This window comes from Myotis davidii, unplaced genomic scaffold (assembly GCF_000327345.1).
Source record: "Myotis davidii unplaced genomic scaffold, ASM32734v1 scaffold390, whole genome shotgun sequence".
Taxonomy (NCBI): domain Eukaryota; kingdom Metazoa; phylum Chordata; class Mammalia; order Chiroptera; family Vespertilionidae; genus Myotis; species Myotis davidii.
In genome coordinates this window covers 2,257,047-2,268,872 of record NW_006282748.1, presented here as the reverse complement: position 1 = coordinate 2,268,872, position 11,826 = coordinate 2,257,047, and the positions used below count along the sequence as shown (strand labels likewise).

Genomic DNA, 11,826 nt, shown 5'->3' with positions numbered 1-11,826 from the left:
CTAAATAGCATGCTATTAAACAATGACTGGGTTACCAGAGAGATCAAAGAAGAAATAAAAAACATCATGGCAACAAACGACAATGAAAACGCAACAATCCATGCTGTTGCAAATGGTAAGAGTTCCTTCCTTTTTATAGCAAGTGCATTGAGATTAATCCTGAGGTATTTATTTTGAGGGGTGATTTGTAAGATTGTGTAGAACTTTCATATCTTAATTTAATTTTAATCTTCTTTTACTTTGTATAAACAGTATATACTTAATGTTTTTATTATTCAGTTATTTTGGGCAGAAAATCGTGTCTTTATAAATTTGGATAATTCAGCAAACTTGATTTGCCTTTTGTTTGATTATAGGAAAAAAATTTGGATGACAAAGCATATCGTAATATCCAGGAACTGGAAAATTATGCCGAAAACACACAGAGTTCTCTTCTTTATTTAACACTAGAAATATTGGGTAAGTTGTGTTTTTTTTTAATTTCATAACTTCTCTTTTTCTGAATAAAACACGTTTCAGACTTCATTCTTTCATAATTTGACAATCTTACCACTTTAACACTGAAGTTTTTCTTTGCATCTTTTGTAAAGGAACAGCTATATATATTTTTTTTGAGCTTTGTAATAAAAAATTAAAAAAAAAAAAAGAATCAAACCTGGGCAGGCTGAATCCAGAAAAAAAAAGAAAAAAAAAAAGAAGAGGAATATATGTTTGTCTTTGGAGTGCAAACTAATCATAATACTTAGGCTCTAATAAAAGTACTTTAGCCATGGCTGGTTTGGCTCAGTGGATAGAGCATCAGCCTGTGGACTAAAGGGTCCCAGATTTGATTTGGGTCAAAGGCACATGCCCAGGTTGTGGGCTCGGTCCCCAGTGGGGGGTGTGCAGGAGGCAGCCAGTCAGTGATTCTCTCTAATCATTAATGTTTCTATCTCTTTTCCTCTCTGAAATGAATAAAAATATATTAAAAAAAAATTTAGCTACTTCATGGGAATGTCATAATTAATAATCTGGTAATTGCTGATGTTTATTTTTTTATGTTAATCCTCACCCGAAAAAATTTTTTCCATTGATTTTTTTAGAGAGAGTGGAAAGGAAGGGGAGAGACAGAGAGAGAGAGGAAAAAAAAATCGATGTGAGAGAGGTGCATCGATTGGTTGCCTCCCGCACACGTCCCAACCAGGAATCGAACCCGAGATCTTTTGGTCGACCGCTGTTTGGTGCCCGTGCCTCAGTTCCTCCCCTTTCCTCCCTCCCTCCTTCTGCCTGTGACTCCTCTGCAGGGGTTCGGCTGTGTGGGTATGGTCACCCGCTGCTCTTCTCGGCTATTTTTCTGGCCTAGATTGTATATTGAAGGACCTGGAAATATCTTTAAGTACATGAGATGTTTCTTTCCCTCAGTAAGAAATTTACTTATCCATGCATGTATGAAAGCTTTCCCTGGTCGTTCAAATTACTAACTTCATGTAAAAGAGTCTCTGAGGTTTTTCTCTTACTGTTGTCTCTATATTATCTGCCCAGAAGAAACAATATTGAAGTTGTTTCTTAAAATTACAAATTTTAGCCCTAGCTGGTTTGGCTCAGTGGATAGAGCGTCAGCCTGTGGACTGACAGGTCCCAGATTCGATTCTGGTCAAGTGCACGTGCCTGGGTTGTGGGCTCGGTCCCCAGTGGGGGGTGTGCAGGAGGCAGCCAGTCAGTGATTCTCTCTAATCATTAATGTTTCTATCTCTTTTCCTCTCTGAAATGAATAAAAATATATTAAAAAAAAATTTAGCTACTTCATGGGAATGTCATAATTAATAATCTGGTAATTGCTGATGTTTATTTTTTTATGTTAATCCTCACCCGAAAAAATTTTTTCCATTGATTTTTTTAGAGAGAGTGGAAAGGAAGGGGAGAGACAGAGAGAGAGAGGAAAAAAAAATCGATGTGAGAGAGGTGCATCGATTGGTTGCCTCCCGCACACGTCCCAACCAGGAATCGAACCCGAGATCTTTTGGTCGCAGGCCGACGTTCCAACCTCTGAGCCAAACAGGCCAGGGCTAATGATTTTTTAAGCCTTTAAGCTGGGAAGGTCTTATAGTAATGAGGATTGTAATGAGGAAATTACTTGGCACAAGGACAGTAACATCCATTTGGAGAAGGTAATATATTTTTATGTCACCCTAAAGGAATAAATGTTATTTTATCCTGTGCATATTGAATTTCCCAGGCCTGTTCTGCCTGCGCATTCAGTGACATGTTTGCCAACACAATGAAAGGAGGGAGCAAAGAGCAGAATATACTTAAAGTGAGGTCGTATGGACGTTGCACTGAGAAGAAATGAAACACTCGTGTTGTTTTTCCATGATAGCTGATTACAATTCCAAATGTGTTCTTAGTGTGATATAGCCTGAGGACCAACTTATTTAGAAGTTCAAGTTCAGAAACCTGCTTAGTAGCCAGCTTGTTTTTGTGCCCATTTTACTCATAGATCCTGTTTTTCAGATGTGAATGCATTAGGATAAATAATTAGTTTCACATGTGTAGGTGATTTCTCTTTGTACTTCTGTTGACTTATGCATTTAAAGAGCAGTCCTGTTGGTTACTTTCAAAACCATAGGTGTAAAGGATCTTCATGCAGATCACGCTGCAAGTCACATTGGAAAGGCGCATGGCATTGTCACTTGCTTGAGAGCCACGCCGTACCACACTAGCAGAAGAAGGGTGTTCCTTCCCATGGACATTTGTATGCTGGTAAGGCTGTTACTTGTATTTACCTCAGGAGGATGGGAAGGGTGTTATTTCTTGGCTCTTTGCTTTGTCTATTCAAATAACTGCTTTGAGCTTGGCTCTGTGGCGCAATGGATAGCGCATTGGACTTCAAATAACTGCTTTGAAATGAATGCGTATTTCTTTTCGGCTCCTTGGTTATCAAGTGAGAATTTTTGTCAGTCAGGCATTTTCGGTCTCTGGTGGAGCTATGAGTAAGGAAATCCAGAGAAGCTCACTTGGTGTAGCTTCATGTGGATGCTTACTTCCTTCCAAGCAATGACAGTAATTATTCCTACTGTTAGCTTAGCCTGTTCTTTTTTATTTTATTTTATTTTTTAATTGAGGAGAGAAGAGAGAGAGAAAGAAACATTGGTTTGTTGTTCCACATACTTAGACATTCATTGGTTGATTCTTGTATGTGCCCTGACCGGGGATCAAACCCGCAACTTGGCATATTGGGATGAGGCTCCAACCTACTGAGCTACCTGGCCAGGACCAGCCTGTTCTTTATTTTAGAGGAGGAAATCATCCTTAAGACAAGAATATTGTTTATGAGAACTTTTATTTTCTGTATGAGAATCATTATTGTCTGTGCTTTTAAAACGTCTTATATGTTTGTTTTCTTGCTTGTGTATTTTTTTAAGATATATTTTTATTGATTTCAGAGAGGAAGGGAGAGAGGGAGAGAGAGGTAGAAACATCAATGATGAGAATTATGCACGCCCTCTACTGGGGATCAAGCCTGCTACTTGGACATGTGCTCTTGACCGGAATCGAACCCAGGACTAACGCTCTATCCACTGAGCAAAACCAGCTAGGGCTCTTGCTTGTGTATTTTTGTTCTACTACTACAACTGTTGCTAATTATCATCCTGTTGCATATTCTTCCGAGAGAGAGAGAGAGAGAGAGAGAGAGAGCTAGCCTGTGTATATATACACAGCCACACATACACATATATGTACACATCCATATATTTTTAAAAACAAAATAGACATTATATTGTACTTACTGTTCTCTCACCTGTTTTCTTGAGCTAAGTTAGTTTTAAGTACACTTTGTAATTGCTAATATAATATTTTTCAACACAGCATGGTGTTTCACAAGAGGATTTTCTACGGAAGAACCAAGATAAAAATGTAAGAGATGTGATATATGACATTGCCAGCCAGGCGCACTTGCACTTGAAGCATGTAAGTAGCCTCCCCGCCCCTCCCCCGCAAATCATTTAGGAAACTATCCTTTCTAGGTGTGGCTGTTTCTAGATCATACTGTTCCCTACTTGGCAGACTGTATTCCAACTTTCATTGAAATCCCAGTGGATTTATCTCAGGGACTATTGTAAACTTTCTCCACTTTTAAAAAATACCGCTTTCTCCCTTTGAGCAAATGTGTGCCCCTTTACTGGGCTTCCTCAGTTAGGTTCCACTCTGATCATCACTCACCATTTCTGTCTCTCGGGCGGCGTGCCTTTCTGCCTTGCAGGGCTGATGCCTCTCCTCCCTTCCCAGGACCTGGCATGCTCAGCGGTCCCAGCTGGGGTTTTCAGTTGGCCTCTCCGATAACTTGTCTCTTATCTTCTGGCTTGTTGCTGCTGCCTTCTGAAGTTATCGGCATCCTGTGGACCCTCCTGTTCCTTATTTTTCCCTCACAATTAACCTTTTTTGAATAAGTGGTCTGCATTCATTGTTACCTCAAGGCCCTCACCGCCCTGACACTGTTCATGCTGTAATTTGGCTTTCATCCTGCTACTCTAATAATAATCACTAGTGAATAATCTCCTTTTGCCACATGTAAGAGTGTCTGATTTAGAGAAGGTGGATGTTTATGTATGTGTACACACACACACACACACACAACCAAGAATTAGAATCAACTGGACTTGATAACTGATTGAATTGTGGCAGGATCAGGAAGAGGGGAAGTTGAAGTCTGCACAGAGTTCAAGTAGAGATGATGATGGGGCCATTCAAAGACTATAGTAGTAAAAAAGCAGTGGTACACTAGGATCAGTAGACAGACTAGCTGCTGGACATCATTGAATAGAAGGGGATTAGAAGACATTTAGGGAGATGGGCTGTTAAAGAATGCAGAATTGTGACTTTGAAAGGAGATGAGAACTGGAGAGAGAGATTTGGGAGCCATCCACATGGAAGGAAATGGTTAAAGCTGTGAGTTTGGATGTCATTGCCCGAGGAGAATGTACATCTGGATAAAAGGGCCTAGGGCCCATCTCCATTCCTCAGGTGGAAGGAGAAGGAAAGAATGATCAAAGAAGTAGGAAAACTGAGAGTCAGTGTGTTAGAAACCAAGGGAGGAACAAATTCCAAGAAGGTGGAGTGATAAAACTGCACGCTACAGGGAGATGAAGAGAAAAGAGGTACGGCGAACAGTAGGGCGTGGATGATTTTGAAGACAGCAATTTTAGTAGACGGGTGAAACAGGGAGGGGTGAAGATGTGAGTCAGGAAGCAGAGGTGGTATCTGACAGTGTACACAAAGGCCTGGGAACAGGTGCGTTTGGTGAGAGCAGGAGGGCATCAGCCTGAGAGCTTCGGGGATTCCTAGTCCAGAGAAGTAGGGCGGTGAGTTAGATGAGGTTAGTCAAGGTGTGGAGGCCTCTGAATCCCAACATGCATAGTTGAGACTTGCTCAATGAGGGACATATGTTAAAGAAAATAAACATAAAACAGTCACTTAGGAACATTAACTTGGCTGGCTGTGTGGAAGGATTTAAAGGTGGGGGAACACAGGCAGAACGATCAGCTAGGAGGATCTTCTATTCACCTAAACAGGAGATAATGACCGTCTAAGCTGGGAGGTGCTGGGACTTGTAAACACAAGTCTTTCTTCATTTACCCCTAACCCAGAGCTGGAGGGTCAAAGTTACAGGATGTTATAAGGCAGCCGGAAAATGCCAAAGTCAACTGGTAAGGGAGAATGGAATTCTTAATATAGTTCTTTTTCCTGAGTCCTTTAAGTGTAAGAAATTAATTGTAATCTGCAGGAGTGAGAGCTGTCTTCTTGCTTTTGAGAGGGGCCCTAGCTGTGTTGTTAAATGGCCAGTTGCTTTGTGTTCACTTTCTGAGGGAGTGTTTACTTCCAGAAATATTTATATTTCAAACCAGCTTCCTTTTGTCTTCCTTCTTAGGCTAGGTCCCTCCACAAAAGTGTTCCTGTGAAGGCATTTCCTGCCTTTCTTCAGACGGTAAGTAGATTAACAGGGAAAGCTGCTTAATGAATGAAGCAGGTGTATATGAGCTTTTTCTGTTTTATGAGGTTCAAATGCACGTCTTTAGTTTGGAGGCTTTATTTTTGTTTCTCTTCCTTGTGGTGGGTTTCTTAGTTGCCTTCCGCTCTAGGCAGTGGCCATGCCTGTATTTCCCAGAGGCCAGTGAGGAGAGCAGCAGTTTGAATCTGCTTTGCCTTTTACTAGCTGTGTTCCTCAGTGCACTCGTAGGTAAAATGGGAATCATGTGGGACACTGTCTTGTAGGGTTGTTAAGCTGCTTATAGCTATGTGAGTATTACTTATTATTCTAGTAATATTTTCTCCACTGGGACCACATTGTAGCACTGGCTCCTGAGCAGTGTGGCTCATGGACCAGTGCTGAGCTGCCGCATCACATACCTGGGAAAGCTTTGAAAACAAACAGATTCCTGGGGTGTTCTTACTAAATAACACTTGGGATTGAGGAGGGGGAATTCCTAGGAGAGAAACCGTGATTTTAATAAGTTCCCCAGATGCTTCTGATGTGTAGCCAAGTTAGGGAATTATTGTTGAAAAATATATAAAGAAATGAGAATAGCTTCCAGTTATTTAGCACCTATTACAGGACAGGCTCTGAATTAGGTCATTTCAGACATTATTCCTAATCATCCTTATGCATGGTTTACTTCATTTTATAGGTAAAAACCAAAGTTCAAAAATTTGTGATCTTTAAAAATTGAAAACTCGTGCATTTTCTACAATACCAAACATATCTTCTACCTTTTCCCCAAAAATATACTTAAAGATTCATTTTTACCCTTTCAGATCTTCTAGGTCTCAGATCTGAGTGTTCCCAATCATTTTATTTCTTTACTAGGTTTGCTTATTACAAAGTAATGCATTAATAGTTTAGATGTTCACATCGTATTAGAGGAGGCAAAGGAAGAAATAAGAATCCTCTCACAATTCCATCATTTCCAGAGAGAGTCTGTTTATCTTTCTGGACTTTTTATGATCATATAATTACATATGTATTTTTTGTATAAGTGGGGTGTTAAGCATTTCCTTCTTTGTCAACATATACTGTTCTATGTCACCATTTTTAATGGTTATTTGGTTATTAGGTCTTAATGATATTTGAGGATGCACCATCATCTGTTTTTAACTTACTCTTTAAGTTAAGCTCCCATGAAGGCCAAGGACTTTGTCTGTTTTGTTCACTTCTGTGAATAATGTTCTTAACTCTGGATGCCCTTTAGAATCACTGGGGAAACTGTAAAAAAACAACCCAAAAAACCAAAGCAATGTTGGGCTCCTCCCCAAACTAATTAAATCACAATATCTAAGAGTTTGGATCCATGCCGAAACCGGTTTGGCTCAGTGGATAGAGTGTCGGCCTGTGGACTTAAGGGTCCCGGGTTCGATTCCGGTCAAGGGCATGTACCTGAGTTGAAAAAAAAAAAAAAAAAAGAGTTTGGATCCTGACACTGATACTTTTAAAACTGCCCGGTAATTTTGTGAAGTGCAACCAGCCTGAGAACCACCACCTTAGACCAGTGATTCTCACGGGGTGGTCCCTGGACCAGCAGTATTTGTCCCACCTGGGAACTTGTTTGAAATACAGATGGTGGGCCCCACGGCAGACCTGGGGCTGGCGCCCAGCTCTGTCTCCATCTGTGCCAGCAGAAACCGGAGGGACCACATGGCAATTCCTGAAGGACTGCTAATGTCCTATGTCCTCATTCCGCTGGGACACATCTCTTCTTATTGTTTTATAAGTGGGGCATCTGTGAATTATTTTGTTCAAAGAAAAGGTTTTGCTGTTTAAAAACTATCTGAGGCTATAGTATATACTCTTCTTCATAGGTAAAGCTTTAATATGCCATATTCAGAAATTGTAATGTCTTTGAGAGTTTCCAGGAAATTGTTATGTCGAACAATTTATTTACTATTAGCCAAACTTTCCTTTGAACCAAATCCTAATTTGTGAATGCCCAGTTGAGGTCACATTTTATCTGTATTTTAATAGAATTTTTTAATTATAAAAGAAATAGCATTTTTAGAGATTTGGACAACATAAAAATAATATTAGAAGAAAATAACTATCACCTATAATTCTAGGACACAGAGACAAACCACTGTTTATTCTGTTCTTTTTTTGTAATGAATTTTTGTGTATAGTTGAAATCACACTTTATATTTCAGTACCTTACTTATCAAGCATTTAACCACATCATTAAAATATTTATAAATATAATATTTAATGGCTGTATAATATCCCATTATATGCCTGTACCTTAATTTCATCAACTATTTCTTATTGTTAGGTATTATAAAACTATTAAAATGAGCATAATAGAATTCTTAGAGATGGAAAGTTGATTGCAATATATCTGTCTATATAAAAGCCTAAGCAACCTTTACGACCAGTCGAGCTGTCACTATGATGCACACTGACCACCAGGGGGCAGACGCTCAATGCAGGAACTGCCCCGTGGTGGTGAGTATTCTCCCATAGCCAACCTCCCACAGCCAGCCAACCTTCCTGGTCCCTTTCCCGGCTGGCAAACCTCCCACTGTCCCTCTTCCTGTTCCTCCCCTGGCCGGCAGGCCCTGTCTCTGGCCAGGCCTTAGGAACCCCACCTGTGCACGAATGTGATGCACTGGGCCTCTAATTAAGTGATTTAAAAAAAGCAGATTATAGAACATTATGCATAACATGAGCTCTGTTTTTAAATGTAAAAGAAACTGCACTAAAATATGTTCATTTTCTCTTTTGAAATGTTTAATATTTGATATTTACAAATGAATATGACATACCTGTATATGTATGTATATATGTATGATAACGTATAACATAACAAACACCCAAAATTCACCACTCAACCCAGGAACTAGAATGTTAACATTAAAGTACACTGCCTCTGCCTTCTTCCTCCAAAAAGCTATTCTGAATTTTGTATTTATTATGGTTTTTCTTTTATTTCCAAAAAACTTTTCCCATTTTATGTAATCCTAAACAGGGTGTTGCTTACTTTTGTTTTTGAGTCTTATAAAAATGGGGCGTTTCTGTTTGTCGTCTAGGTTACACACACACGCTTCTAAAATTTGCTCATATTATTGCATATAGCTATTGCACATTTATTTTACTGCAACATAATATTTCATTGTGTGAAGTTTATTTTTTTTTGTCAAAGAATTTCTGGGTGTTTTGCTTATATAACACAAGGCAGCTGTTCACATTCATGCACGTATCTCCTTATGCATATATGTATAAGTTTAGGGTTTAAAAGTAGATACTGAATTTATATGTACACTCATCTGTATATAAGTGTATAGGAGAAAATCCAATCTTTTTTGTTTTCTTTTTCTCATCTGTATACTCTAGATCAGCGGTTCTCAACCTGTGGGTCACGACCCCTTTGGGGGTCGAACGCCCCTTTCACAGGGGTCGCCTAAGACCATATATAATTACATATTGTTTTTGTGATTAATCACTATGCTTTAATTATGCTCAATTTGTAACAATGAAATTGGAGGTCACCACAACATGAGGAACTGTGTTAAAGGGTGGCGGCACTAGGAAGGTTGAGAACCGCTGCTGTAGAGAACCCACAAGCATGATCTCTGGATCACACAGGCTGTGCTGAGGAACTCTAAGGGAGCTGTGGAGAGGACTGAGAAGGGAGTGGTGCCTTTGGAAGTGTCAGTGCAAAACCAAGTGGCTTCTCTCTATAAGAAAGTTACTGAAATAAATAATTTATAAATCAGTAGAAATAAGTGAGAACCATAAAATAACGAACATTGCCATTGTCAGTGTTTTCCAACCTTGCTCCCCCATCACAAAGAAAGTTTTGTCAGGTTTTCTGTGATGGGGGAGCCTGGGTGACATTGTAGGGACCTATTCTCCTTAGGTGCAAATCATTTTCTTGCAAGAGCATGCAGACCCACTAAACTTTTTCACAACATAACCTTTAAACAAACATCTTGAGTTCCTCCTCATGATACAATGCATTTTTTGGCGTGGTGTTCATTCTCCTTGATTGAAACATCCCTTTTATATTCTGCAGTCTAGTAAAAAAAACCTGGTAAACTGTAATTTCTCTGATCTTTTACATTTTGATAAGAACAGTATAAATTATGATCAGAATTGACTTGATATTTCCAGTACTAGTTCTATGATCCTTTTTCACCAGCCTAATAGAAACTTCTTAGAAGATGTCTTTATTTTCTCTCTCCCTTTTAAAATTCTCATTTAAATTCTTAATATATTAAAGACCACCTCAGGGAAGCTAAAATAGCCTTAATACTGATACTGTTTCTTTAGTTTATTTTAAAGACTTAATCATCCTATGTGACCATTTTTCTCTTTTTCCAGGTTGCTCTGGAGGACTATTTAAAGAAAATTCAACAAGTAAATTTTGATATATTCCACCCGTCTTTACAACAGAAGAATACATTACTTCCATTGTCTTTGTATATTCAGTCATGGAGAAGAAGATACTAAAAATAATCTCATGGCATTGATATTAATTTATTTTTATTAGTTTTCAAAAGTATACTAGTCAGGGTTCTTGTTTATAAACAGCAGGTACTGACTGTTTCCTTAAGGCAAAAATGAATTTATTGGATGGGTGTGAATAGCTTATAGAATCAGTGAGAAACTACTGTGGGGCTTGGGGGCCAAAACATTGAGATTCTGCCTCAGACACTGCCATTGTCTCCACCAGCCCAGACAGTGTCTGCTGTCCCATCCCTGTCAGGTGGAGCTGAGCTGCACCACCAGGGGGCAGAGAGAAGAATGTCTCCTCCCTCCCTCATCCTGGGGGGAGGGGGAGGGACTAGGTAGTGCTGGCTTTGCATTTGGAGAGCCAGAACTCAGTGCCAGTACAGGTGTGAAATGAATTTATTTAGGGGTCCCAGAGAGTGAAGTTAATACTTGAGGAGTGTCAGTGGCTATGTTGAGGGTTTTTATCCCTCACATGTCATCTTTACAACCCTGTGAAATAACTTCTGTAAGGTAAGACAGTTGGCTGTCAAGAGCTGGAACCCTATTTCGACTTTAGGTCTGGCTGATTGGAAAGCTTTTACTTTTTTGGTAACCCCACTGCTTCACTCTCTCTCATTCTGTATTATTGTGATCATGAACAAAGTTGTATTCATAAAGTGTATTAATGTGAAGTATATTAGCACAATGATATTGAACATTCATTAGGGAATACTGCATTTTTAAAAACGTGTATACTAGTTGATCTTCCCACTGATCAGCTCTGGGCTACATACTTTCATCAGTGGTCTCATTTGATCTTTAAAACTCTATGAAATAAAGAATTTTTTGGTAATGAAAAAATTTAAAATATAAAATACACACTAGTTGCAAAAACAAAATTGTTTGCATTGCTGGTAATGGCAGATCCAGACTCTGAGTGAGTCCCTGACTCCCAAGGCCAGGATGATGCCCCAGTTTCCTTTTCCTGTCTTCAGTGGTCTTGTCTCCTGTTTGTTCACACCTCCCATGTACTGTTCCATATCCCATCTCTCTTGAGCCTTTGGTTTCAGCTATGGCTTAGTGCCTACTACAACTGTGGCTTAAAATATTGTTTTTCTGGCCTAGCCAGTGTGGCTCAGTGGTTGAGCTTCCACAACCAGGAGAGGCCCGGCCAGTGTGGCTCAGTGATTGAGCATCAGACTGTGAACCAGGAGATCACAGGCCCAGGTTGTGGGCTCGACCCCCAGTGTGGGGCATGCAGGAGGCAGACGATCAATGATTCTCTCTCATTGTTGATTTTTCTGTCTCTCTCCCTCTCCCTTCTCTGAAATCAATAAAAATACATTTTTTTAATAAAATACTTTTTTTTTTGC

At 39.5% G+C, this 11,826-nt stretch overlaps 1 protein-coding gene across 2 annotated transcripts in view; it reads left to right on the top strand.

Annotated features, from left to right (window-relative positions):
- The window catches only part of NDUFAF6 (NADH:ubiquinone oxidoreductase complex assembly factor 6), a 21,183-nt gene extending 10,696 nt beyond the window's left edge, over window positions 1–10,487 (top strand). Inside the window, exons 4-8 of one of the 2 annotated variants that reach the window (XR_001513132.1) lie at window positions 357–459; window positions 2,606–2,739; window positions 3,847–3,948; window positions 5,550–5,684; window positions 5,906–5,962. Coding sequence is in view for 1 of the 2 variants with exons in the window: in XM_006753191.2 (XP_006753254.1) it covers window positions 357–459; window positions 2,606–2,739; window positions 3,847–3,948; window positions 5,906–5,962; window positions 10,343–10,471 (525 nt within the window). In the remaining variant the exon portion in view is untranslated. Of the gene's footprint in view, window positions 1–356; window positions 460–2,605; window positions 2,740–3,846; window positions 3,949–5,549; window positions 5,685–5,905; window positions 5,963–10,342 lie in introns of those variants that run through there. The other variant, XM_006753191.2, reaches the window with a different exon arrangement.
- Window positions 10,488–11,826: the final 1,339 nt, after the last annotated feature.